Here is a 26915-nt window from a genome sequence, read left to right on the forward strand (position 1 = left end):
CCATTACTTTAAATTCAATGTTACACTCAATCAGGCAGAGATATTTGGGGATTTGTGTTCTTTGGGCATTTTTATATTATGGGATGATGTATAAGTAGAATGTATTCAGTGCTGAGAACTACGAATACTCATTTGGTATAATTTGCTACCAACTAGTATTCTACTCTTTTGTACACTTGTTCCAAATGAAAGTTCAGGAACCTTACAGTGATAAGTAAAATATAGTAAGAAAATATGAGTTAAAATATGCAACAATTAGGCAATCATATATTATGGAGCCAAGCATGAAGCTAATTCAAATTAAATGTTGAAAACACCTGCATTTATAGTAGAATATATACTTGTTATGTACGTCCCATTTTGGGTAATTAGTAGCCAAGGAATGAGATATTCTGATCAATTATTTAATTATTTAATTATTCTGTCAATATTTGACAGTCTTCAAACAGTGAAACAGAATTGTTATTCAATAGAAGCACAAGTATTTCCTACACAGGTCAGACACAGTTTTCTGGAGGGTCCTCATTAAGCCTTTATTATTTGTTAAAATGGGCACTGACCTGAACTTTATTTATTTATTTATTTATTTATTTATTTATTTATTCCAAGAATTAAAGCCAGGGGTGGTTAACCATTGAGCCATATCCCCAGCCCTTGTTTTTTTAAAAAATATATGTTTTATTTAGAGACGGGGTTCTAGAAGTTGCTTAGGACCTTGCTAAGTTGATGAAGCTGGTTTGAACTCACAATCCTCCTGCTTTGGCCCCTGAGCTGCTGGGATTACAGCATGTGTCACCACCCCCAGCCTGAACATTATTTTTACTATTTAAAAAAATTTCACTTTATTTCCCCTTCAATACAGGGACATAGAACAAAAATAGCAACAACAAAAGGATGAGTTTTTCTCTAAATCTGTGCTCCTGGATCTTAAGTGTACCTGCAAGTTATTCATTTGAGTATCTTAAAATATAAATCCCATTTTGAAGATCTGGAGTGGGGTCAGATTACCTCAGTTAGAAAACATCTCCTTGGTGATGCTGATGCTGCTCGTCTATACTTTGAGAAGCAAGGCCCTAGTCTGAGAACCAATTTAATATGATGTGTATCTTCTGTGGATCTAGCTTAATCCACATTTTACAATATCCAGAAGAGCGGATAGTTTGAGTATTTCCCAAGTGATCTTTCCTAACTACTATTGTCTCATCTGAGTATTTGATAGATCTTGGCTAGCTGTGATTTTGAATTCTTTCTCTCTGACAAGAGTCTGACATATGGCTTTTGTCAGGTAATTCCCTTTAGCCTTGATAAAGTATAAACCTGAGGTTGACATGCTCTTGTGAAAAATGAGAACTCTAACAGAGCCTGAATAGAAAGCCATCCCACTTTATGCTAGACTTGAACCAAGGAGTACCACGGGTGGAACAAAGATTTTTCTGACAAATGTAAAAACCCAGTTTGAAGAGCAATTTGGTGAAGTGATTCCACTCCTGGATATGAATCCTGGTTAAACACTCCTACACATATACAGGAAAATTAAAAGTACGTTAACCGCAATATATGTTTAAAGGTAAAAATTGGAAAACCTCAGAAGTCCGTCAGAAGGGATAGAAATAAATTGTATTTTTCCCCTCAATGACAAGCTACAGCTGTGAAGTGAATGGGTTATAACTTTATGAAACAAAATGTATATACCTTAAAATATAATGGTCAATTGAAGAAGGTTATTACAAATAATTACAAATATATTATGCCATTTTTGAAACAATTAAGGGATTTTATATGTATACACGTATGTAGTTGTTTTAAAGCATGAACTTGAAACCACAAGTGGATTCTAGAGCTTACCTCTGAGGTCAAAGGGAACATGTGAGAAGGAAAGGAGTACCAGGATATATATATATATATATATATATATATATATATATATATATATATATATATATATATATATATATATATCCACAACTTAGTGATATTTAATTTCTTAAAATCTCTGAAACAAATATGATGACACCTGTAGTAGGTACTGGCATCTACAACGGCTCCCAATGATTCCCATCTCCTGGCATTTATAACATAATGTCTCCCTGCTCTCAGAATCCTACTGTTAACTTGCTTCTGGAGAAGAGATTCTGACAAAAATAATGGGATATGACTTTCAATGTGGGGCTGCAAAAGATCCTGGCTTCTGTCTTATTCACCTTTCTTAGTCTCTGGCTTGCTCTTGCTAATGGAAGTCAGCTAATGTTGACAGAAGTTTCCACTGAGAATGGCCTCTGGACAGTCCATGAGTAATTGAGGCACTCAGTCCCACAATCCTCAGGAACTGAACCCAACCAATTATCACATGAGGGAGTTCACAGTTGGATCTGTGAAGCTATTCCAATCTTGATGTGAAGCTATGGTCCCACTTCACCAAAGACACACATTCATAGGACCTGCTTAAACTATACCTGTTTTCTTGACCCTCGAGATAGATGATAAACATACAGTTTTTTGTTGTTGTTTTATGGGTATCCCTCCTGTTAATCTTACCATATCTCTACATTTTCTACAGAGAATTCTTTTCACAGTTTCATATTTCCAAAGTTTCTTTCATCCATTTCATCTATTTCCATTTTCTATGTCATCTTGTGGTCATCCCCACAGCTTGGTATATTTTCCTAGGCAGAAAATCCCTATATTCAGCCAAGATTTATTTATTCAGGTCTTCATTATATATTCTCTTTAATATTCTATACAAAACCCGATTTTTAGTTCTATCTATTACATTAATAGATGCCGAGAAAAAAAGGCACTTTGAGTGGAAAAGAGAAAAATCAAATCTTCCTACTATTTTACTTAATAGTTTATTTTAAAAGTTTTATGATTTATTCATTCTATTCAAAATTGTAAAATATTTAAGATATAAAAGAAATTTCATGAAAATCTCAGAATGATATATTAGTTTTATTAAATTTTAATATTTTGCCAAATTTGCTTTAGTATTTTTTTTCATAGAATTTAAATTGAAAGCTCCTGAAAGCTTTGTTCAGATCATGTCTCCCCTTTTAGTCTTTTAGGAACCATTATATGAGTTTTGTTACTCACCTGAATGTAATATCATTACCATTCTGAATTAAATCTATAAAATACATGTACTTACCAATAATGTAAATTTTATTCAGTATGTCAGTCATGATCTACCTTTTCTGGATAAATATTATATCCCTAATGTTCATCTATCTTGATATTTGCAGTTCTGAGTTCCTTTTATACCCTATAAGGCAAATCACTATTTGACTAATAAATATTTCTTTTTGATGAGTATTTTGATTGTTTTTAATTTTCAGTTGTTGGAACATCAAATGAATGTTCTTTTGCATTTTTTGTTGACAACTATGCTATACACATTTTAGAAGTGCTATTTTTATATTAAACTATATGTATAATTGCAACTCTTTTTAATATTGTTATATTGCTTTACATGTTTCTGCAAGAATGTTCCCACTTCTCTATGTTGTTAACAAGCCATAATATTTTTTCCCAATCCTTCAAATATTATGTTGTTTTTTGGTTTTATTTTACATTTCCTTGATTAGTAAGGTTAAAATTATATTAGGTACATATCAAACATTCTGCTTCTCTCTTCTGTGTATTGCTTATTCATATATATTGTTTTTCCTATTAGAACATTTGTCTTTTTACTATTATGTAGAAAATTTAAAAACCATTGGTAAAATTCAGTAAAATTCATTATAAATATCTTCTCTAAGCATTTACCTTGTCTTTTTATCATGTCAATGGATATTTTGTTCAACAGAAATTTTAATTTTCACATAATCAGAAATAGTAATATTTTCTCTTATAGTCTCTGCTTTTTGTATCTTAAGTATAAGCCTTTTTTACTTTGTTTTATTCATTTCTTGCTTTAAATTTGGATTTTATTGTTTAGATATTTAAATTATTTAAAGTAGTTTTGCATATAATATTAACGACAATATCATTTTTTTCTATTTTCAGAGTACTGTTTATAAACTAAGATAAAACTACTGTTTTATAAAACAACCTCTATCATATTTTCAAACATATTTTAAATTCTTTAATAATGAAGTTTTTTAAACATATTTTGTTAGGTTTATTACTAGATTTTATCAGTTTTCTTCTCTGAGGAAACACTAACATAGTAAACAGTTGTCTGTAGTCTGAATCTGTTAAATCTGGTATCTAGAATCCCATGGCTCTGTTTCTGTTGCCTGATATTTTCTGTTAGCTCTTGCCCATATGGTCTTGTCCGATATTATGTGGTGGATAGTGCATTAGAAAAAATTACTTGTAAAAGAAAGTAGCTAGCTATGTGTTTAGGGAAGAAACAAAACCAAAGAAGGAAAAAAAAAGAAAGATTTGTTTATAATAAGCCAGTGTCTCCACATTTTTTACTTTTTTAAGGAAACTTTTCAATATCCCATGCCTCTTATTGGCTAGATCCAGTTTTCTATATTTGATTCATTTTTGTTTTGGATTTTACATATTATATGTAAATTCATTTTTTTTGTACCTGAGATTGAACCCAGGAGTGCTTAATCCCTGAGCCAAATCCTCAGCTATTTTTAAAATATTTTTTAGAGGCAGGGTTTTGCCAAGTTGTTAAGGCTGACTTTGTAGTGGTGATCCTCCTGCCTCAGCCTCCCAAGCTTCTGGGATTACAGTGCTTGCCACCACCCAGAATAACTATTCTCTTTCATATTATCATCAACTATTCTTTCATTGATTATCATTTACATTCTTAACTCAGAAATTTCTCAAGTATAAGGTTATTCAATAATTTTAGTTTTTCAACATGTCATATTTGCATGCTTACATACTTATTACCTTTATTTTTATTAATTTTACCTTTTATTTTAAAAAGCTGTAAAATTAATATTGAATTATATTTTCACTTTTTAGTATCTGTAGTCATGATTTCATCTCTCTGTGTTCACTTTTTTGGTGAAGCATATTCCTTAATACTGAGAATAAGACTGTCTTTGTATGTTTGAATATATCTTTATCGTATCTTCACTCTTTTTAAAATTTATTTTAGTTGTAGATAGACACAATATCTTTATTTTAAATAGTTTTGTGATGCTGAGGATCAAACCCAGTGCCTCACATGTGCTAGGCAAGTGCTATACCACTGAGCTACAACCTCTATCCATCACTTAAGAGGCCTTTGCTCTTAAGTGATAGATATTTAACAGGGTGTAAAATTTGAAGCTGACAGTTATTTTCCCTGAATACTTTAGTTATCTTCTTTAACCAAGTAAGAAGTCTGTTATCAATCTAATTGTCATCCCTTTGCAAATGGACTCTCTAATGCAAGTTATTTCTTTTCTAATTCTTGGTGTTTTGCATATTTACTTTGTAGTTTCTAAAAGGAGACTTCTTTTTTATCTTCCCAGTACTTGTGCAGCAATCTGGAAGGAAAGATAACATGTTTCTTTTCAAATGTGCAAAATTCTTCTTTTTCCTTTAAATACCACTTCTGTACTAAATATTTCATTTTTTCCCCTTTATTAATTATTTTTAGCAGAGTGGGTATCTGTCATGTATATGATTTTTGCAAATAAGATTTATAAAATGTTCCCCTCCATATCTTTTAAGTATCTTTAAATTTCTTTAAATAATAGAACTTTAACCTTTAGAAGTTTTAATACAACTTTTAATATAACTTAAAATTTCTAAGTTGTATTACATAGGAGAAATTTTAATCAGCTATATTTGATTTCAAAAATTGTTCCCAATTCATCTTTATATTACTTATTTTTTACCCTTTTTATGTTTCATAATTATAATCCACTTGGTCTTATATGCCTTTTGATATCCTAATCATATTTATTTTCATGTTTTGTTTTAGGCAGGGTTTTAAAATATATTTCATCTGGAGTAAATTTATCATACCTATGATTTTTTTTATTTTTATTAAGTTTGATTTGCAACACTAGAATTTCTTATCTACATTGGAATTATGGTTTATTTTTCATGTATCTATGGGATGGACACATTTTAACTTATTTTCTTTCTCTCTTTCTCCTCTGTTCTTACCTCTTATGTTTAACCAATTTGTGGTCACTGCCACCTGGTCCCTAGTACTTCTAGATCAGAATAAGTTTAATGGCATTTCTGAAGCACCTGCTCCCACTTGAGGATACTGAAATTCAGTAACTAAGCTCAGGAACAACTTGACTTTGTTCCTAGTCAGGAAGCTTTTTCAGCCTACTTTCATCTTCCCAAGTATACACTATTTAATGTAACTGTAGCCTCATGTGTTTGGTTTTTGATATGGACACAGCCACAAAAAGCACATTGAAATCTATTACAGTTGTCATGTCAGAGACATGCACATGATTCTGTAAGAGCATAGAAGAGGGTCATCAAATATAACCTGTTTGTCCTGAGAACAAGACTGTGGTACAGTTGTTAAGTGTGAATATATTTTTATTTTATCTTCACTCTTTATTAAAAAAAAATTTAGTTGTAGATGGACACAATTCCTTTATTCTATTTATTTTTATGAGGTGCTGAGGATTGAACCGAGTGCCTCACATGTGCTAGGCAAGTTCTATACCACTGAGCTACAACCTTGGTCCCTTGCCTTCACTCTTAAGTTATAGATATTTAACAGGGTGTAAAATTTGAAGTTGACAGTTATTTTACCTGAAAATATTTTCTCTCAGGAGAAACTACACTGAGAAAGTGATAGTGGATCTAAAATATTAGATGTAGAAGTACATTCCAGATAGAACCAATAATATGTTCAAAGACATAGTGCCCAGCAAGAACACAATTCCTTATATTTAGGGAACTGTCCAAAAATGTGCTTGTAGCAAAGTGTTAATGACTGTCATGAAAATATAGAGTTAAAGAGCATAACATTTTTATCCAGGTTAACAGAATGTCCCCATTAAGCCATGGAATACTTTCACCAGTAATTGCCTTAGAGACCTCTGAACATTAGACTTAAAATAATAATAATCACAATCATTTCCATGGCAAGAGAGAAGTAAAAACTGTCAGTAGGAGGCTATCACACTTAGAAAAAATATAATTGCCTGAGAGGAAGCAGGAGCAATTGGGATAAAGAGAAGATAATCTGTCTCCCTTGTATACTATTGGAGACTCTCCATATGGTTTTATTTGGTCAAGGCAGAAAGTGTAGGCATTGGTTCTTCTAAGTGTTTTTAGAAGTGATTCTTATAATTGTATCAGACATGATAATCTGATATTTTTTCTAGATTATATTGCTAATATGCTTAGGTCACATTATAAGAATCAGCTAGGCAGGACCATAAATTAAAGCAAACTGGCAGGTAGAGTTGGCTGGGACCTGGCATTAGACATAATCTTTGTGAAAATGAGCACAGAGATAGGTTTTAAAGAGGATTTAAGTCTGAAATGGCAGGTTTAGAATCCAGAGAGATAAGATAATGTCAGGTCATGATCTGAGAAAACAATTAAAAACAATAACATCCCACTTCAAGAAGCAAGGCTTTTCTAGGCAACCTGGCTATAGGAATCTCAGAAGAGTTGACATTTAAAATGTTTTTGCAGGAAGGGAATTAGAATCCAGGAAGCCTATCAATAAGTGAAAGAAATTTCAAAAGGAATCAAAGCCAGATACTAACTTGATCCTAGCACAAGCCTCTATAAAGCACCTAAAGCACCTATCGTCTCTCAGACAAAGTAATAAACCAGTACTGCAGAAAGCACTACTTGAAGAAAGACACATGGGCCTCTAAGTTGAAATTCACAGGAGCTTCAGATTCCTGTTCAGGAATCTCTCATTGGAGACAACTGCTAGAACCCAGATGACTTTAGGTAGGTGTAGTTATTTTTTGTTCATTGCTCTAGCAGAGTGATTTGCTCGAGGTATAACACCATTCCCCTTAGAAATGTTTCTGAAATTCGTGGGAGTAGTCAGGCTATCTCAATGATTAAGGGATGCTACTTGAATTTAGAGAAGGGACATGAAGAAAATTAAATGAACTACATACCTGGAACTCACAGGATTCTTGAACACCATGCCAAACATTCTCATAAGTGAAAAAAATTCTTTTTAATTATTTGGAAAAAGAATCCAACTGGTATTAAGTTATGTGCAAGTATTTTTAAATATAATGAATGTCAGTGCAAAAACTAAATTATAACAAGATTATATTTAACTTTGTTTAGAGCCTTACCAAGAATCAGTGACTACTTAGAAAATCACACAACTCAACACTAATGCTGCTCATGACATTTGAGTCACCAGTACCACATACCTGAATCATTTCACATTTGTAGCAGCTGCATTCATGGGGCTTTGTGAAAAGGAAAAAAAAAAAACACAATAAAACAAATTCTTGATTTCTTTATGAATTCTATTATACTGGATCTTGATAATTTACATTTAATTAGATATTATTTTTTATTTATTTTTCTTTCATTTGTCATTGATTTTTAAAACATTTTACATGGAAGTATTTTGAATATTAATGCATTTTTAATATAAGAAAGGGAGAACATGAAATATTATTAAATGAACTTGAGAAGTACTAGATAGCTGTGAAGCACTTTTTTATCAATTCCATATTATCTTTCTGGGCTTGTTCAGATACTAGACTAGTGTGGATAGGATTGTTACAAAGGCTCTGGAATAAACAAAGGAAAATCAGTTGTAGTTAAAATGTGTTCAGTTTATGCTGTTTTATATGATTGCCTCCAGATACGGGTAATTTGAGTATCTCTAGTTGATGCTACTCTCTGTTTGCCTCCAAGTGCTGTCTAACTCCCATTGTCAGGGCCGTCTTACCCAACATTTAGATGATCCTACAGCATATCCTGTTTCTCTGATTTAAAACTAAGGAGAAATACTAGGGTGTTAAGGAGAGCAAGATATAGTCCATGCTTGGATAATTATGTCAAGATAGATTCCATTGTCATGTATTACTCAAAAGAACCAATAAAAAATATTTTTTTTAAAAAAAAGGACTAAGAGAATAGTGTCCAGAGTATATCAGTTGCCTTTCTTCTGAGTCTCCTTTCACATTTTACCTGAAGACCTAGTGTCTCCTAACCAGATGTTTGAATCCTGATTAGTTGTGTGCTTTCCCCGTGGAGGATGAGACCAATACCTCTAAGGCCCAAAATTGGTCCAAATATAGAGGATGGTGATGCCATATGTGTTTCACGAGGGGTTGAAAAAAGTTGTTCTTCATATTTTGAGGAGATGCGGATCTGCTGGTCTGAAAATGGCTCAAGTTAAAAAATGAGTGGGCATGGTTTTCAACATAAATGATGGTGGGTAGAGCTGGGGTGAGGGTTTCTATGTGGACTGAGGTTAGTATGGTGTGAACTCGCCCTCCAGACTCAAGGGAGGGGGTTCTCTCCTTATCAGTTTGTCCTGAGGTGACGCAAAAGGGAAAAAGCAACTGGTAGGACTTGAAAGCTGTCAGTAGTCAGATAGCAGAAATGGAGTCAAACTCTTAATTAGGTGAATTTATAGTAAAAGTCAGTCACACAAAAATATATAACAAGAATGGCAGCACTCATAAACAAAGAGGAGGAGGAAGAATAGTAGCAGTAGTAGTAGTGATAGTGGTATTCAAATTCAAGAGCTAGCAGTCTTGGATCTGTTTTCCAAGTTGCAATTTATTTGCTAGGATCCCAAGTTCAAAGCCAGCCTCAGCAACTTGGAAAGGCCCTAACCAACTTATAAAGACGCTGTCTCAAAATAAAAACAATAAAAAGGGGTGGGGATGTGACTCAGTGGTTAAGCACCCTAGGTTCAATCCCTTGAACCAAAAAAAGAAAAAAAAGTTAACTTTTCCCAAATTCATAATTCAGAATTTTATAGATCCTAAACCTGCACACGATGCTCTAAACTTCGACAAACCTGCAAGCTGAGATGACCTGCTCACATCCCCAACACCATGCTTGCTCATCACTTCTCCAGCAAAATTATAAAACTTAAGCCTAGGCTGCCATATACAGTCCATTTTTATTCCCACTTTTTCTGTGAAGTTTTTACTACTTTCAAATTACCTTCATCATAAGACGACTTAGACTGTGAACTAAGTAAAATCTCATACGTGGAACGTAAAAGGAAGCACACTTAAGTGTTCTTTCCACTCTTCCCCTTTCTTCCTTACACCTTTTCTCCTCTGATTTCCTTACTGAGTACATGAATCTACTGATGGAACACTTAATGGTTAATGTTTTGACATATTAATTAATTTATGGAGGACATGTCTTATTCCTTGAAAACATGTTTATTTGCATTATATCAATTTCCCTTATACTTTAGCATCATTAGCACTAAGTAGTGCTTGAGCAAATAATTGAAAAGAAAGGAATATACAAGGAATGCATGTGGAACAGCATGTTTTTATGTATAGCATTCAGTTAGTGACACAATATTAGTTTGTTACTTTTCTTTGTTGTTATTTTTAAGATTCTAGGAGTATTATAAACTTTTAGCCTTTTTAAAATGTTTATGTTTAATAATTTCTTTAGCTCTGCTTTGCAAGATGAAAACAAAATATATGTTGAAAAATATATATAAATGAGATATTTGTTTTTCTATTGCATATATCATAAATTTAAAATATTTTTGGTAGATAAAATTATTTTTAAATTTCTGCCATTTATGAAAAACAATGTAGTTATACATTGACTATTATATTAGTTATACCTTCTTTTGAAAATTTGTTGATTACACAAAGCAGTAATCTTGAATATAAACATAGTGAGGTAGAGAACAATGTATCTTGCTCTTTTGAGGAATTAAAATGTGCATCTTTTTTGGTCCTTACAGAAAGTGTGGACTATGGGCCAGTGTTTGTACAAGAACCAGATGACATCATTTTCCCAACTGATTCTGATGAGAAGAAGGTAGCACTGAATTGTGAAGTTCGTGGCAACCCAGTTCCCAGCTACAGGTAGATAAAACAATAATTATCATTGCTCGTTAAGTCTGAAAAAAATTCCCATCAATGAGATACACTCCCAGGGAGTATCATAATGTCTTAGATAATTTTTACATAGGTATCTTCTTATTTTTTCCTAAGATGGCTCCGGAATGGAACAGAAATAGATTTGGAAAGTGATTACCGCTATAGTTTGATAGATGGCACCTTCATCATAAACAATCCAAATGAAGCAAAGGACTCTGGTCATTATCAGTGTTTAGCAACCAACACCTTTGGAAGTATTCTGAGTAGAGAAGCCACACTTCAGTTTGCCTGTGAGTAAAATATATGATTTTTTTCCTATATGTGGTATATATACATGTAGTTTTAATTTTTAGCTAAATTAAAGCTTGAGACTGTAAATTTTAAAACACTGCTGAAAACTATGGTAAGGATTAAATCTATGCAAACAATTCACTTTTTCCTGAAGTAGTTTGAATTTCCCTAAAATATTTGCTTTTCACAAATTAATCTGATACATTAGTCTGTGAAGTTAAAATCCTATGTATTAAAAAAGACAAAGTTTTAGAATTCAACTTTCTTTTGTAATCTAACTTCTCTATTTTTCAAAAATATCTATTTACTTGCTTTTATTTTTCTACAAAGTCATAATCACTATTCTTTATAGACTCTTCCAAGCATAAGATGGCATATTCTAAAAATTCTGCTTAGAATTATATGATCAAAGAAATGTTCCTGAAATGTGAATATTTTAGATTCTTACTATAAAATTCAGTGTGTTAATTTGTGCACTGAATAAATAGTACCATATATAGTTTTGTGTATATATACATATATATAAATAATGTGTGTATATATATGTATATTCATGTATATATATATATAAAGATATCATAGTTTTATGTATATATATGCACATAGACTCAATCATATATGTATATATGTGTATATGTGTATGTACATATATATACATTCATGTGCCACATAACATTTTAGTCATTGATAAATTGTGTATATGAGTGTTCTCATATCACCTTGTGATATCATAGTTTTCTTAGTCTGTATAAGTACACTCTGTGATCTGTAATGTTCACATAATGGCAAACTGTCCTTCTGATGCATTCTACAGGTTACCCCATTGTTCATCAATGCATGTATATATCTGTGTGTTATACACACAGACATATATGTATATATGTGTATATATACATATATACATTTAAAATTTCTATATATAAACATTTAGAAACAAACATATTCTAATGTGTATATATATATATAATATAAATATTTTTCAAATATAGGTCATATACCTAATTAATTATATTAATTTCTTAGAAACTCTTAAAATATTTCACATTTGAGGAGGGCTTACACCAAAGTGAAGATAGGCTACCATATTAAAAAAAAAAAAAGAAAACTTTGTTATATCATTTTGTGGAAAGTAATCCTACTTAAATTTGATTTTTTTAAGATCATACAGAGAAAAGGCCAGTGATAACTATATTAATACATGTAATTGTATTGGTTACATTATCATAAAATGATTTTTAAGTTAAAATTACACCCTGAAGAATGCAATAATTTATTTTCTCTAAATATTCTTTCTCAAATATCATTTCTAATTAACCTAGAATCCAGGCACACTGTTAAAGTGTGAAAAAGAAAATAAAAATCAAAGGGTTGATAATGGATATGGTTTGGAGACTCCTGAGCTAGGTCCTAGGAAAATCTAAATATTATCTTTTAAAGTAGACATGAATAAGGACTTTAGTTAGGTGCATTTACAAATACAAAAAGTACCAAAATAACAACCCAAATACATTTCTTTTGTTTTAAAAAACAATATGTATTTTATCACAGACCCTATTACTTTTCAGAATGCACCTAGTAAACTACTATAAAAAACAAAAACTCTAATTGCTCCACTATTCAGCAGCATAGCCTTAACATGACAGATACAGCAAGTACAAAGAATATGGTATATAAATATTAATTGCTGAATCTGATAAACAAGTATATCAATTAGCAGTAGCCTACATATTATTTGTTTCTATTTGGATACAGCCAGCCATGCCAAGTATTTTTATGTGTGCTTTAGAACAACAGTCTGTTTTCTTTGATGATCAAAATGTCCATTTCACTGTGATTTCCTAGCCTTCCTGTCTTGAATATTGACAGTTATCAAATACCCATCCACTTTTGGAGCATGCACTCTGGCACCTATACTTACAGATACATGATCAGGCATGGAAAGCTATAATCTATTGAACATAAATCTGTCCTCAGCTTCTTTTAAGATAGTATTTTCATATTTTTAAAGTAAAGATCATGGTCAGCAGTATCTGTGCATCCATTGGTTGGGTCTTGTGACCCTACCCCTTCACTTTCAACCCACCTAATTAAGGGGATGCCTTGGATACGAAGTATTCCCTGAGTTAGGTTTCCTCTGGGTGTTCCTGGCTGAAGGGGACAGTTGCTTTCTCTCTTTCGTTCGTTGGTCCTTCCTTCCTTCCTTCCTTCCTTCCTTCCTTTCTTTCTTCTTGCCATTGTTCTTTTTTTAAAAAAATTGTTTTAATTAGTTACACATGACAGTACAATGACCTTGACATATTATACATTTGAATCAGATGGGATATAATTTCTCATTTTTCTGAGTATACAGGTTGCAGAATCACATTGATCAAGCATTTACATATATACACACAGTAATAATAATGTCTGTTTCATTCTACTATCCTTCCTATCTCCCCAACCCATCCCCTTCCCTTCCATCACTTCTCTCTACCTAATCTAGGGTAATGCTATTCTTTTTTTTTCTCACATTTTCATACATGTATTCTGTATAATAGTGAGGGTCTCCTTGCACCATCCATGCAATTCCCTTTCTTCTTTCCTTTCCTTCCCATCCCTCTTCCCTATGTGGAATTAATCTTCTTCCCATTCTCTTCCTCTCTTCCCCATTTTGAGTCACCCCCCTTATATCAGAGAAGACATTCAGCATTTGTTTTTTGGGGATTGGCTAACTTCACTTAGCATAATCTGCTCTAATGCCATCCATTTCCCTGCAAATGCCATGATCTTATTATTTTTTAGTGCTGAGTAATATTCTATTGTATATATATATGCCACATTTTTTTAATCCATTCATCCATTGAAGGGCATCTAGGTTGGATCCACAGTTTAGCTACTGTGAATTGTGCTGCTATATACATTGATGTGGCTGTGTCCCTGTAGTATGCTGTTTTTAGATCTTTGGGGTATAGTCTGAGAAGAGGAATAGCTGGGTCAAATGATGGTTTCATTCCCAGCTTTCCAAGGAATCTCCATACTGCTTTCCAAATTGGCTGCACCAATTTGCCGTCCCACCAGCAGTGTATGAGTGTACCTTTTCCCCCGCATCCTCGCCAGCAGTTGTTGTTGTTTGTCTTCATCATCGCTGCCATTCTTACTGGAGTGAGATGATATCTTAGAGTAGTTTTAATTTGCATTTCTCTGATTGCTAGAGATGATGAGCATTTTTTCGTATATTTGTTGATTGATTTTATATCCTCTTCTGAGAAGTGTCTGCTCAGGTCCTTAGCCCATTTGTTGATTGGGTTATTTAACTAGTAAATGAATTTAGCAAAGTGGCAGGATATAAAATCAACACCCATAAATCAAAGGTACTCCTGTTTATCAGTGACAAATCCTCTGAAAAGGAAATGAGGAAAACTACCCCATTCAGAATATCCTAAAAAATAAAATAAAATACTTGGGAATCAACTTAACAAGAGAGGTGAAAGATCTATACAATGAAAACTATAGAACCCTAAAGAGAGAAATAGAAGAAGATCTTAGAAGATGGGATGATCTAACTTGCTCATGCATAGGCAGAATTAATATTATTAAAACGACTGTACTACCAAAAGCACTATACAGATTCAATGCAATTCTTATCAAAATACCAGTGGCATTCCTCACAGAAATAGAAAAAGCAATTATGAAATTCATCTGGAAAATTAAGACACCCAGAATAGCTAAAGCAATTTTTAGCAGGAAGAGTGAAACAGGTGGTATTACTATACCAGATCTTAAACTATACTACAGAGAAATAGTAACAAAAACAGCATGGTACTGGCAATAAAACAGGCAGGTGGACCAATGGTACAGAATAGAGGACACAGAGACTAACCCACAAAACTACAACTACCTTATTAGACAAAGATGCTAAAAGCATGCACTGGAGAGAGAATAGCATCTTCAACAAATGGTGCTGGGAAAACTGGAAATCCATATGCAACAAAATGAAATTGAATCCCTGTCTCTCACCATGCACAAAAGTTAACTCAAAATGGATCAAGGATCTAGGGATTAAACCAGAGACTCTGCATCTAATAGAAGAAACAGTAAGCCCTAATCTCCATCACGTGGGGCTAGGCCCAACTTCCTTAATAAGACGCCTATAGTGCAAGAATTAAAACCAAGAATCAACAAATGGGATGAATTCAAACTAAAAAGATTTTTTTTCTCAGCAAGAGAAATAATATGTGAGGTAAATAGGGAGCCTACATCCTGGGAACAAATTTTTACCCCTCACACATCAGACAGAGCTCTAATCTCTAGGGTATACAAAGAACTCAAAAAGCTAAACACCAAAAATAAATAAATAAATAAATGAACCAATGACAGTTACTTTCATAGGGGCAGGGACGTCTGCCTTGGATTTACTTCCCTACCTAGACTCTTTCATGCTTATACTTATAATTTTAAAAATCAACTCCTTTGAATTTAGCACCTTTTTAATTTTTTTTTACAGTTAATCATTAGGAAGAATGTAAAAAAAATGGGTGGTAGAATGAATGAGGACTTTAATTTCCCCTTTTTTATGTCTGGGTTGGAGTGTGGTACTATAATGTTCTGAGAATTAGAGAAATTTGGAGAGTTGGAGACAAGATGAGGTAGAAATTTAGAGAGAAAAAGACAAAGGGGGCCTAGGGTTGTGGCTCAGAGGTAGAGCACTTGCCTAGCATGTGTGAGGCACTGGGTTTGATTCTTAGCACCACATACAAATAAATGAATAAAATAAAGGTCCATCAATAACTAAAAAAAATTTAAAAAAAAGAAAAAGCAAAAGGGACTTCCAAAAGAGAATAAGAAGAGTCAAAGATGAATTGAGATTTAATAACCTGATGACAACTTTCCTTTACATCGTAATTTTCTTAGGTCCTAGCTTATAGAGAGATGAGAATAGACTCACTATTTATTTTTGATAGAATATTTAATGCTTGAGGAGACTTTTTGGAGAAATACTCAATGCTTTTGGCACTTTAAATCTGAAATCATTAATCCTGTATATCCATCAGTATTTATCTAATAATTTAAAATTATTACAACTAGCATTATAAAACCGAAATATTCAATAAATTATATAGTTTTAATAGATATTTAACCACATTTTTCTAAGTGTTAAAATTTTGTTTTTAATAGTACATTGTAATTATACATAATATCAGGGTTCATATTGACATAATCATATATGTTTGGTATATAATTTGCTTAACTTCAGTTCCCAGTACTTCCTCTTTTTGTCCCCACCTCCCTACTCCTTTAACCCTTCTCTACTCTACTGATCTTCCTTCTTTTTATTCATAGCTTATTAAATTGATGCTTTATAGTTGTACATAAAGATGAAATTCACTATGAAGTACATATACACTGTGATATACATAGCATATTTTGGTCAATTTCATATAACCTTTCTTCCCTTTCTCCATTCCTCCTTCTTCCCTCTCTATCCCCTTACTCTATACCACTGATATTTCTTCTATTTTCCTAGGATTCCCCTGGATTTATTTTTCTTATTTGGTCTGTTTTTTTTTTTAACATATGAAAAAAGACATTCAACCCTTGACATCAAGTGTGGGTTATTTCACTTCGCATGATGTTCTCTCCTTCCATTCTAGCAAATGTCATAATTTCATTCTTTATTCTTGAGCAAAACTTGATTGTGTGTGTATTTGTGTGTGTGTGTGTGTGTGTGTGTGAGTGTGTATGTGTATTACATTTTTTTTTTTATCCATGTATCTTCTGATGGGCACTTGGGCTGGTTCTATAACATAGTATTGTGAATTGCACTACTATAAATATTGATGTACCTCCATCTCTATAGTTTGCTGATTTTAATTCTTTATGATTAAATACCAAGTAGTGGGATAGCTGGGTGATATGGTGATTCAATTCCTAGTCTTTTTGTGGATTCTCCCTACTGCTTTCTGGAGGGCTTGTATTATTGTATAGTCCCACCAACAATGTATGAGTATACCCCACATCCTTGCCAGCATTTACTATTTGTATTATTTTGTGTGTATGTGTGGTCCTAGGGATTGAGCTCAGGGGCACTCAACAACTGAGCCACATCCCCAGCCCTATTTTGTATTTTATTTAGAGATAAGGTCTCACTGAGTTGCTTAGCGCCATGGTGTTGCTGAGGCTGGCTTTGAACTCATGATCCTCCTGTCTCAGCCTCCCAAGCTGCTGGAATTACAGGCATGCACCACTGTGCCCAGCCTTTGATCCACTTTGAGTTGACTTTTGTGCAGGGTGATAGATGGATGCACTGATAGATAAGTAAATAAGTAATTATAGTGCCAGGAAAAATACACTTTATATCAAACTTTAAGATAATGTATCACAGAAAGTTTTCTAATTATTTTGATAGGAGGAAATATTTCTGTGGATTTCCTAGTGGTTAAAGCAAAGGAAGGAGAAAATTAATTAAAGGACTAATTTCCTCCCACTTCTTCAAAGGTAGAAAATTTTTTCTTGACAAATTCTCCTAGAAATTTCTCATTTGAAGCTTCATATAGTGATCTCAGCAACATCCCTACATGGGTTCAGTAGCAAGTTTAATTAGCCTGACATGAAGCCAATCTATTCTTTAACTGTAACTAGATTGTAATTAGGAAGTTATTCGCTTAATTCACTGATATATTTTTTTTCTGGTTTTGATTTTAACAACTAATGGAGTGAGCAGCTGCCATACACCGGCTCAGCCCCTTCTAACATATCCCTCTCATTTTAAATGTCTTCCCATGAGGATCTTTCATTTTAAGTTCTCCCTAAATGAATATTTATAAACATGGTTCAGCTTAGTTAATGTTAATACTTTAGTTTAGCATTAATAAATATATACCTCACAAGGGTATAGTAAAAATTAATAAGGTGGAGAAGTTATGTTTGTGAACTTATTTTTAAGTTCAGAAAGAAAGACATAAATACAGAGTGAAATGTTCTTGCTAGAAATGATTGTTGCTGGTTTATCAATAAGATTATTTTTGACAAAACATATTTTATTCCTGGAGCTTACTTCATCATGAGGATAATTTCCTCACCTAGGGTAGTGATTTCTCTTCAGTGACAAGGAAGAATACACCATATAAAACTTTGTCATTCTATTAGCTTATTACCATGCTGATGAGAATTTGGAATTGATAATGTGACACTGCACACTTTTCAAACATCCTTCAGAAAGCCAAAGCTCATAGCAATCTCTCCGAAGTTGGGGTTTTTAGAAATAATTCATGGTAGGAAGTCAAACATAAAATGAATCAAGAATAAAATCTCCTCATTGCTGTCTCTTGCTTCAAAAATATCTTTATATGCAATCCTTGGTAAATTGATAGTTCATATCTAAATTTGAACATATTGCTTTTCAGAGCATTTAGATGATTTAGATCCAGGATACTCCATTAGTTTTCCTTGAAGCAGTTGATTAAAATAACCTCCTTAACTCTTTGAGAGATTATATGACTTTTAGACTTTGTATTTAAGCCCTTTAATTTAACCTTTCATTTTTCTATAAAACTCAAAAATTACTTCTCTGGCTTTTTCATAACTTTTTCTCCTACAGTAAAATTGACCTTAGACTTTAAAACCACATTTTACCAGTCTTTAACATCTAATGAAATTATTTGAATCATCACTGACTCCGGAGTATGTCCAAAGCTTTATTTCATTACTCTGTGAGGCTTTGTCTGTAATGACTTTATTAAGTCAATTGAATATTAATCTGAATGAAAGAGTCACAATGGTATGCTCATGTGTTCAGCAGTAATAAGGTTATCATCAGGTTTCGTTTCAAAATAAATTGTTTATAATTTACCTCCCTCTTACCAAACAATTCTTTTGAAAAAGAAATAAAATCACTCACAAAAAAATATTGTTTGGGTAGTTCTTCTAAAAGACAGTTTATCTGGTCATAATTGATATAGTAACTATAAATGTATAATTCTGTGGTAAATTGCAGCATGGATTATTTGAGACCACAAAGTTGTTTTTTTTATTTAAAAATGCATAATTCTGTGCTGTATGTTGTTGAGAAGGAAGCAAAGTAGAGATCTGTGATGGAATATACTTAAATACTTCTATCACATAAATTATAGTTATAAATATTTATTAAAGTTAATATAGACAAGTACTTTCATTAAAATTGTACTAATTGTCCATATGTGACAGATTAACCCCTAATAACATGGCTGTACTTGCCTGGCTTGGCATAGGGTATTCTTTTTTTTAAATCTCTGTTCCCTCTTGTTTTTGGAAATGGAGGAGATGGATTCCTCTATCAAGTTATGAGAAACAAAAGGAAGAGACCTGGATTGAAGACTAAATAATTTTCCAGCCCTTACAGCTCAAATGCATGTACCTAACGCATTGTCCTTACTCTTATCATTGTGTCTTTGGATATCTTCCCTAGCACAAGAGATTCCAAGGCACAAAGGAAAAGAGACACTTTAAATTTTACTACTACTCTCAGGTTAACATTAAAAAATAGCATCTCCATCTCAGGAGGACATGTAAGCCTGTTGAATATTAAGATATCAGTTAAATACAAAAGAGTACAAATAGAGAGGCAGGTATAGAACATGAGTACTTTCTAAGGTCATTCTAAGGTCATTTTCTTCAACAAAATATCCTTCCTTTGAGGAATAAATTGGAGCAGAATATTTATTACTTGGCCTGGAGCTTTTGAAAATTTAATCTCATCTGAATAAAAAGAACAGCAATTAATATGACTTGATGGTATTACCACATCACGTGGGATCATTTCTGCGTTTCATGTATATGTATACATAACATGGAAAGATGGGAATGTACAGGTTTGTGTGTACATTTATTTTTATGTGTGCATATATCTATGTATATTCAATAACAAAAAGACAAACATTTTCAACATTGAGTATTTAAATGGCAGGCAGAGTACTAAACACATTTAGTGTTCTCACAGCAGTATTATGGAGGCAGTTTTATTATTGACCTAATTTATTAATGGAAAAAGCTCAGAGATGTCAAGTTGTTCACTTACTAGTTTTATCACTAATAAGTGATAAAACAGAAACTTCAACTCAGATCTAACTTTAAACTTGGTACTTAGAATGCTTACGATACTAACCATAGTATGCATGGCATTTTTTGTTTTGCATGTCTGTAATTAATTTATATTTAGAACAGTTATTCAATCTGTATTCTCTCTTGGTTATTGTTCTAGATTTTTGGAATCCATGGTTAAAAATATACATCCTCATAAAGCTTGAGACTAGCGAAAGCTATACAAATCTTCTATTTCATATAAATTGAAAATTTAGATTTGAAAATCTAAGCTACTTATCTCTCCCTTGAACTACAGAAAAAAGTGCCTACCTGAAATGCCAGCCTACTTTTTCTATTTCCTAATATCTTTCTTCTTCATTCAGCTCTAGCCCCAGTAAGAACTCTGTATTTTATAATGGAATAGTCTATATAAAATATGTTTCTGTCCACACTGCCCCTGCATAAATCTCTGATGGCTTGCTATTCCTGCACAGAGGGTTGTGACTTACTCTGCAGAGTGTGCACAATACAATAAGAGGGCTTCTCTAGCAGTGTGTATCCGGGAGAACTATGAACAGAGAGTCAAAGAACATCATTTCAATCCTTTAGGTAAAGAGGACTTGAATTCTCTCCCTATAGTGTGTTCCAAAGAAAATGAGAATGTGAAAATGATTAATGAAGTGAGAGGGTAAAAAGTGCTTCAAATATGATGACATCAAGACTATACACTTTGACCAAGTCAAATGAACAATTCATAATGCTGCTACATAAAGCCATACAGAAAATTGAAGGAGAATATTTCTGGGGAAATGATTTTACGTTGAGGTAGATTTATTCTAACTTTCATGAGGAAGTACCTAACATTTTAACATATTGGTTGGTGATTAGAAAAGGAAATTAGAAATTAGTCTCCAAACACATTGAGGTAGAATTCCAGTGGAGTTTTAATTTGCATTTCTGTAATTGAGATTCCATCTCACTCCAGTCAGAATGGTAATTACCAAGAATATGAGGAACAATAAATATTGGTGAGGATGTGGGGATAAAGGTACTCTGATACATTTGTGGTGGGTCTGTAGGTTGGTTCAACCATTATGGAAAGCAGTATGGGATTCCTTTAAAAACTTGGAACAGAACCACTATTTGATCAAGTTATCCCACTCCTCAGTCTATACCCAAAGATCTTAAAATCAGCATAGTAGTTCAATTAAATTTCCAGAAGCTCCAGGCCAAGTAATAAATATTCTGCTCCAATTTGTCAGAAAAGGCCTTTGGATTTTGAGACATTTGGAGAACAATCGCAGGACTGATAGGGACAGAAATCAGAATCCAGATAACTGAAGAATGAGTAGTTACATTGGATTCTGGTCCTAACTGGAATGAAGAGAAACAACAGAATTTTGTGGATAACAGAGAGTAAAACCCTGGTGATTTTTGGTAGTAGAAAGAAAGGAGTCAGTACAGAGCTTGAGGCTTAAGAAGCTAAATTGAAAAAGTCTAACTGGTAAAATGAATATCCCCTTTCCAAGTAAAGTGTATATATCCTCTAAATTTATGTCTTCCAGAGGAAATTTCTGTCTTATCAAAAATATTCAGTATTAGAAATGCTGTGTCAAAAAATATAGAGCCTAGGCTCATATCTTGACTTACACTTACTAAAGGGTCTTAAAACCAGCTCAAACACTATAAAATTTTAGAATTGTTTTCTTATTCCTTTTAACACGGATTCTTACTCTGTATCTTCTAGAATCTTGAAGTATCTTTTTAAATAAAATGCAATTATTGCCTCAGGAGAACAAAAAAAAAAAACAGTGTACTCTTGCTCATAATTTTGTATGTCTGAGGAAAGAGTATTACATGGTGATTTAATTCAAACTGAGATTTTTCCCATTCTAATGAATGCATAGGAGAGGTAAGAAAATAACTTGATTCTCCCCAAACAAGGGTGACTAATGATCTTTGTGTTTCTAAGAAAATCCTCAGCACCTGTGATTTCATGGCCTCAACTCTTATGTGGGATTTCTACAATGATTTAATGATTTTGTTTTGAGTCAAATGTAGTAATTTTTGACAAATCCTGGGTAGCTTCTAGAGTTTCTCATAGTAAACTCTTATTAGTGGGCTTAGGTATCTGAGACAGAAGGTTTTTAAATAAAATGTGTCCTCAAATCATTGCAATGACAGATACAATGGCAATTGATGCTATAGGAGTTCATGCGGAGACTCAGATTAGAATGACTCTAACATCTTTCACAGCTTTTTAATAATATCCTCATACATGGAACATTCAATGTAGTCTAAAAGAAAACATAAAATTATACCTGTGAACATTATATATGGTGCTTAGAGTCTTAAGTTGAGACCCACATGCAACCAGAATGACATTTCTATGCCAGTTATGTCCTGTACATTATGTGAGATTAAAGGGCAAGAATTATTGGGGCATGGAAACCACTTCATAAGCCATTAAGTCTGCCTCTATAGATGCACAGATTTATACAGAGTTACTATTCTTCAACATCCTCACTTTTCTACCCAGGGGACACTAGTCTGATTCGCTGGACCTTAACACACCTAAAGTCATCTAATCCATTCCAAAATAAGGTGCACTGTCCTAAAAATAGTCTTCAGCCCATTTATTATTTACACTTAGGCTTTCCAGTTTTCTCTATAATTATCAAGCGATATTGAACTATCTACAGTATTCAAATCTCATTTATGATACCGTATCTGTACATGTCATGTTCTGCCTACTTTTTGATATACCATCAAAAAACTTACCTCTATCACTTTCTCCAAGTTCTTTATTATATCCATTTCTTATGTTGCATTCTTATAACTTAAAACAATGGCTAAAGCCAATCTAACCACTATTTTTTTTTTGTTGTTTAATACCTAACCCCTATTATGGAGGTCCATTTTCAACATTCTGTGAATGCTTGCACAATGAAAGAGTGAATGAATAAATATCTCTAGCAACACAGTACCCACTATCTTGCAAAAGAATTGACTTCTGAGTCCTATAAGAGGAACGATTCATTAGGAGTTTCATACAAAGCCATCTTAAACAACTGCAATTGAGAATCAAAATAAATTTACGCAGAATGACTTTATAAAGTCCCAAATAGATATTAGTCAAGGTATTATCACTATATTTGAAATTAATATGAATAACTATAAATAGTGTTAATGAATGCAATTAATACATCATTACAGGTTTTGACAGTTGTTTAAGTTTAGTCACATTTTTATTTTATTTTGCTACTATTGATAGCATATTCTATATTGCAATAGATGTTCAAGGCAAAGTAGGATATCTCAGAGAAATATGGAGTAGTCATCTTTTACAAAAAGTGATTTTAGATGCAACCCTGACTACAGATAGGGAAAATGCTCACTGACTTTATTTTTAAAACATGATTCTAGAATTCAGGCAACATCTCTCTATTGATCCTAGCAAAAGTGAAAGTTTCCTATTCATTTTATAGACTCATTGGGTTGCAAACTTAGAGTCAGGATATAGTGACAGAATTTATCAAACAAAGCAACAACTTTGCTCTTACGTTCTTTGAGAATGTATGTGGAAATACTCGTCTATTTCATATGTCAGCTCCTAATGAGTCTACCCAGAGCCATGGTCATAATTCATGTCAAAAATCCAGAAACAATAATTTACTCTATCAGTTTTTTTAAAAAAATATTTTTAAAGCTATCATAAAATGAAATTTTCACCTCCTAGCTCTTAATAAGTGGATGAATTTAGAGAATTGTCTTCCCTAAACTCACAGGAATTTAAGTAACATTTTCAAAGTATCACATCTGTCACAACAAAATAACCAAGAATATGTCTATAAACTGTCAGTAAAGAACATCAAGTGAGGTCATTCCTATCATAAGCATAGTAAATCTTCCACCTTAGAAATCACAGCTCTAGCAGACTTATTTGAACTATAATTCATGAAATTTCAGAAACAGTCATTAAATACATAAAATAACCAAAAGCGTAATTGCTTGGACGGAACTAGAATGTTAATTAGATGGAAACTCTTAAGTTTCTGTGCACTAGTCTGCCAGCAGGTCTAGAAAGTTTAAGTTGTAATTATTTTCTAGATTCCATTAAAAAACACTAAAAACTGAAAACTCTATCAATGTTTTCTTAACATTGATTTTTAAAACACTCTTGAAAAACAGGATTGTATATTTTTCTTTAAAAGTATTCTATAGCAATTCCCTTGATAACATTTTTTACTTTTTAGTTTTTTTCAGAAGTTATATCTTTAGATGTTTCTACGTTTTTGTCAATCTTAATGAATTTACCCACTTTGGGAAATGAACAGCAACAACAACAACAAAAGGCTACCATTTTTCATAAAAAATTGTTTTTATGATATTTTATCAATTTAAATAGTGTATATGTTAAATACATTTATATAGTATTTGTTTTTAACAGTGTAAACATTTTTAGTACTTAATGACACTGCTAGTAATTGTTAGGATTTATTAAGCAATTATTATGTGCCAGACACTAACGCAGACTTTTTGCATTTATTCTCATATTCATTCAAAAACAAGAATCGCCTAAGTTAATCATCATTAATGATTAAACATTTTGAACAATAAGAAACTGTCTGAAGGAGTTAACTAGCTTGCCTAAGGTGACAGTTTAAGGAAAATGAAACTGAATTCCAATACTTGTTCTATCTAACTCTAGATCCAGATCTCTTTATAAAATAAATGAATAATATTCCCCTAATTTTCATAGAGTTTTTTCAACATGATGTCTCATTAACAAACTGAACAATCCTGCAGTTATGCTTAGTAGCCCTATCACCTCTATTTTTGAGAGCAAACAATTTAAATGATAGAGGTGATATATTGGACTGTGGCCCCTCTGATCAGATCAAAATCAAACTTAATCTGTGAAACACATCTGATGAATGTATACATCTTCAAGTCATCCTTTTTTGAATCTTCAGAATCATACAAGGCTGCTCTTTGGTATTTTTATTTTTTTCACAATGATTATTCCAGTACAGTGCCACACAGAGAACATGAATGTTGACAGCTTTTGTTCTGACATTATATTCCATTAAAGCAATGAATAGATATTCATATCTTGTTGAAAACATCATATGGGTTTCACTAATGTTCAGATCAGACTCAAATCAGCTCAAATTATAAGGGAGAAAATATACACATAATTCATGTAATTCAACTATCAATATCATCAGGTCACACTTAATTAGGGTCTATGTCAAGACTGGGAAGATCAGCAATAAGGTCTACCTGGGTCTTCCAAAATAAGCACAGTATAGCCTAATGCAGTTATGCTCACCTTTAGATCAAGCTATTTTCTACATCTACAGTTTATAGCTACTATTACTGTTGAATATAAACTGCAATCATTTGAATAGCTAGTAATATTAAGAAGTGTTTTTCTATTTTCAAAATTAACATTTAGTAAGCAAGCTTTAACTGCAGTCCAAACTTTATGACCCAAGTTTTCATGTTTTGGAAGTGCAAGTAATATAAAATTTATAATATTAATCTAATTGCATATAGTATATTTTTCTTAACCTGGATGATATTGTAAATATGGATAAGGCTAAATGAACATTGATATATAAAACATAAAAATTAACTGTCAACCAAATCTTGTTTATCTTTACAACTTGGCATCTCTACATCATTTGGAATATGAGATTTTCCTTGTTGTTGTCGAATACATTTCAGCATTACAACTAGCTAAGGAAAAACAAAATTTAACAATGCATGCATTTTTACATGTTTTTTTTTGAACTAGAAATTCCTTTTTTTTTGTCCAGAGTCCATTGAAACTCTTGTGTCACAAAGTGATACCTTACATCTTTGCTTATAACAGATGTTACTTTTATTTCCTGTGGCCTCTGACATGGAGATAAATTATCATCTCCCTATAAAACTATAAAATGGAATTGCTTTTCTTCATTGATAGATTATACAGACTTTGTAGGCCTATCTCATTTCCAAAATTTACAACCTTGTACACATAGGGGGGAAAAAAGAGCAAATATGCTCATGTACATTTAATACAACTCTACTAAATCTAACTTTATTAATTGTATCTTTCTTTTAAAGTTAAACTGAAATTATACTGCAATTAGTCTGCAAATATTTATTCATTAATTATTAATCATATGCAATTTTTCAAATGGAGAATTGCTATTTCACAAGGGCAGGAAAAACTCAAGAGCAGTCAGGTAATTCCATTGTTTATTTCTAAAGTATCTTAGAGAAAAGCATTTCACTCGATGTTCTGCTTTTGCATAAATATACTAACTCATTAGAAAAATTTCCACCTCCTAAGACCTCATTTAATAAGTGAGTTGCTATTTCTCAAAGGCATAGTAAAACCATTTAAGTTAGTTATTTAATTTACCTTAATGATTATAAATTCCAAAAGATTGATATGGGGATGTATGTACACATGTGTGTGTTTGGCTAAAAGTTACTTTGATTATATGGAAAAAACCTGAATACTCACCTAGATCTTAAGATTATAGTGTCTTTTTATAAAATATTAATGTTAATAAAAATTAGGAATCAAAATTACCTTAAGAAAAAAAAATGGAGGGTTTTGTTTGCTATCTTCTTCCT

The 26915-nt window shown here is 32.4% G+C and overlaps 1 protein-coding gene across 3 annotated transcripts in view; it reads left to right on the forward strand.

Annotated features, from left to right (window-relative positions):
- The window catches only part of Cntn5 (contactin 5), a 1189809-nt gene that overhangs the window by 717850 nt on the left and 445044 nt on the right, over positions 1-26915 (forward strand). For all 3 annotated transcript variants that reach the window (XM_078046906.1, XM_040285131.2, XM_078046907.1), the window contains 2 exons: positions 10814-10937; positions 11067-11242. In XM_078046906.1, coding sequence (XP_077903032.1) covers positions 10814-10937; positions 11067-11242 — 300 coding nt within the window. The remainder of the gene's footprint in view (positions 1-10813; positions 10938-11066; positions 11243-26915) is intronic.

Source organism: Ictidomys tridecemlineatus, chromosome 4 (genome assembly GCF_052094955.1).
Source record: "Ictidomys tridecemlineatus isolate mIctTri1 chromosome 4, mIctTri1.hap1, whole genome shotgun sequence".
Lineage (NCBI taxonomy): Eukaryota > Metazoa > Chordata > Mammalia > Rodentia > Sciuridae > Ictidomys > Ictidomys tridecemlineatus.